Source organism: Octodon degus, unplaced genomic scaffold (genome assembly GCF_000260255.1).
Source record: "Octodon degus isolate 3935 unplaced genomic scaffold, OctDeg1.0 scaffold00056, whole genome shotgun sequence".
Lineage (NCBI taxonomy): Eukaryota > Metazoa > Chordata > Mammalia > Rodentia > Octodontidae > Octodon > Octodon degus.
The window spans coordinates 12,205,609-12,208,056 of record NW_004524632.1 but is presented as its reverse complement, the minus strand read 5'-3'; the positions used below and the strand labels follow the sequence as shown (position 1 = coordinate 12,208,056).

Sequence of the window (2,448 nt, the reverse complement as noted above, 5' to 3'; positions counted from 1 at the left end):
GGCCCTCTGGGGTTCTTCCTGGGCCCTCTGGGGTTCTGGGCACACCTCTACCTCAGGCTGGAGCAGCAGTGGGTGAACCCACTTGGGCACAGTGGGCAGCCTTTCCACCCTCAGTGCCCAGCCGCCCTGGACGAGCTGGCCATGGCCCTGGCCCCTGCCCCTGTCCCAGGTGAAGCCAAGACAGTGAGGCCTAGGCTCTCAGTGGGCCTGGGCCTGCACCTGGGCCCTCTCCGTGCTCTCCACATCCTGCCTGTTCCTTGGTCCCACATGGCAGCTTCGTGAGGGCCAGGAGAGGTGACCCTCAGACTGTGGTGGCTTCTCTGCCCCTCGGAGGCCACTTATGTGGGAGCAGCTGCTCTCGCTGTGCCTGGCATCCTCCTTCACCCCGCAGCTCCTCCCCACCAGCTACCAGGGGGGAACTAAGTCAGGCTAGAGCAGAGACAGAGGACCCAAAGGGGCCTTGTTGGGCCTCCCTGTAACTGGCCCTGAGTGCCACTGAGACCAGAATCTCAGCCCTGCTCCGAGCAGCTGTGCAGCCCGCATCTCCCTTGCATCTGTTCGAGGGGCACAGTGGCTCTTGGGTTCATACCCAGAAGGGAGGTAACTGCCCGCCCCGGCAGGGGCCCTGAAAGCTGAAAGCTCCCACGTCTCACTTCCTCTTCCTGAGGTGCAGACTGTCATCATCCTGGGCTCAAGGTCAGAAGATAGGGTTCCCCATCCACTGGTCAGCCTGCCTGTGCCCCAGATCCTCCTGGGACCTGTGGTCTTGCTGCTGAACCCATACCTGCTGGGCCAGACCATAGGCTCTGCCAGCAGCCTGCTGGGAGACACTGGCCCTGTCACTTGGGTCCCCGGCACCCTCCATGCTGGCTTGCAGGCTGGGAAGTACTCCTTGACCCCAACCCAGGTGCCCACAGTCTGAGTGGTGCCGTGGCCACAGAGAGAGGGGCTCCTAGCTCTGTTGCTGGAGTCCTACTCAGCGGGGCCAGGTGCTTGGCCCCAGGTCCAGTCACAGGGGCGGGAGTGGGGGACACAGTAAGATAGGGCCCTGAGCAAGTCTCACACACCTGTCCTGCCCATCTGGACACCTGAGTTCTTGCAGGGCCTTGGAGGTGCAGAGTTCACAGAGCGAGGGTCACTACTTGGCCTGTCCCGCCTGCCAGGCACCTGGCAGCCTCTAACCACAGCCTGCCCGCTGCAGCGCAGGGGACCATCAGTCGTCCCGGGCGGGCCAGCCAGAGCTGGTCTATCTATTATGCATGCTCCTTCCTGCCTGCTCGGCCCCACCAGCCGGCCCCCTCCTCTGGGAGGGCTTTTAACCAAGTGCATTAGGCAGGGCCAGATGCCGGTCTGACAGATGTCTGTAACGTTAGCCCCGGCTCCCTTCTGCTCCCTGCCCAGCCTGAACTCCTCCCACCATTCCCAGCTGCCAGAACTTCCCGACTTCAGTGCCCCTGCCCAGGCTCCTCGACACCTGCATCCCTGCCAGGTCTCTGCCACCAGCCTGGCCACCCCCGGGGGCCTGGCCAACTTTCAGCTTCTGGCTCCCGGGGAGCTGAATGAAGATTCCATCTGGGTGATTATTATTCACATGATATTAATTAATTATTAATTGCAATTAATCTCCTTCATTTCTCCCCTTCTTCTGGGGTGGGGAGGGCCTGGCATGGGAAAGGGAAGAGGGCAGGTAGATCTGGGATGTGTGGATGAACTTGGGGCCTGGGGCAATTTCCCAAGGGCCTCCCTTCAGCCAAGATAGGGACAGAGCAGCCTGTTGGTGCTGGGGAAACCGAGGCAGGGCCAGCACTACGGGGTTCCGTTCCAGAAAGCCCACTGCGGCTGCAGGCTGCTGTGGGGATCCCCTGCCCCCCACCGCCCTGCCCAGGCCCATTTTGATCACAGCCTCCGCAGCAAGAGCAGGGCCGTGGGGAGGGGGACCGAGGCCCAGGCAGCCAGGTCCCTGGGCCAAGGCCGGGTTCTGGAGAGGAAGCAACCAGCGCATGGGGTCCCCGCACCCCACACCGTCCGCACTCACCGGACCCCCAGGCGGCTCCTGGCGGACGCGCGTGTCCAGCTGCTGCCTCCGCACTTCGCCCCCGGAGCTGCCCCCAACCAGCCGGCTGGGCTCGGTGACCTCGGCGGCCGTGGGGCTCCCCGGGCGCCCCCAGCGCAGAGCGGCGCCGGGACCCTGAGCCCCGACCCCTGCGGGAGACACGGCGGCTGGGACCGGCCGGGCACGCGGGGGCGGCAGTGGGGATGAAGGCGTCAGTGGTCCCCGCCCCCGCCCCTCGGTCGCCCAACACTGCGGGAAGCGTGGCCGGGCGCGCAGTGCACTCACCGGGCGGGGGCAGCAGCGGCAGGAGCAGCAGAGCCGCGAACGCCCCGCGCCGCAGCCGCCGCATGCTTCGCGCATCACCCTCGGCCGGGCTGCGGCGGCGGGAGGACGCG

At 65.6% G+C, this 2,448-nt stretch overlaps 1 protein-coding gene across 1 annotated transcript in view; it reads right to left on the bottom strand.

Annotated features, from left to right (window-relative positions):
- Positions 1-2,402, bottom strand: part of Adam11 (ADAM metallopeptidase domain 11) — a 12,719-nt gene extending 10,317 nt beyond the window's left edge. Inside the window, exons 1-2 of the mRNA XM_004633830.2 lie at positions 2,339-2,402; positions 2,036-2,202 (exon numbers count right to left, since the gene is read on the bottom strand). Coding sequence (XP_004633887.1) covers positions 2,036-2,202; positions 2,339-2,402 — 231 coding nt within the window. The remainder of the gene's footprint in view (positions 1-2,035; positions 2,203-2,338) is intronic.
- Between the last annotated feature and the right edge of the window lie 46 nt (positions 2,403-2,448).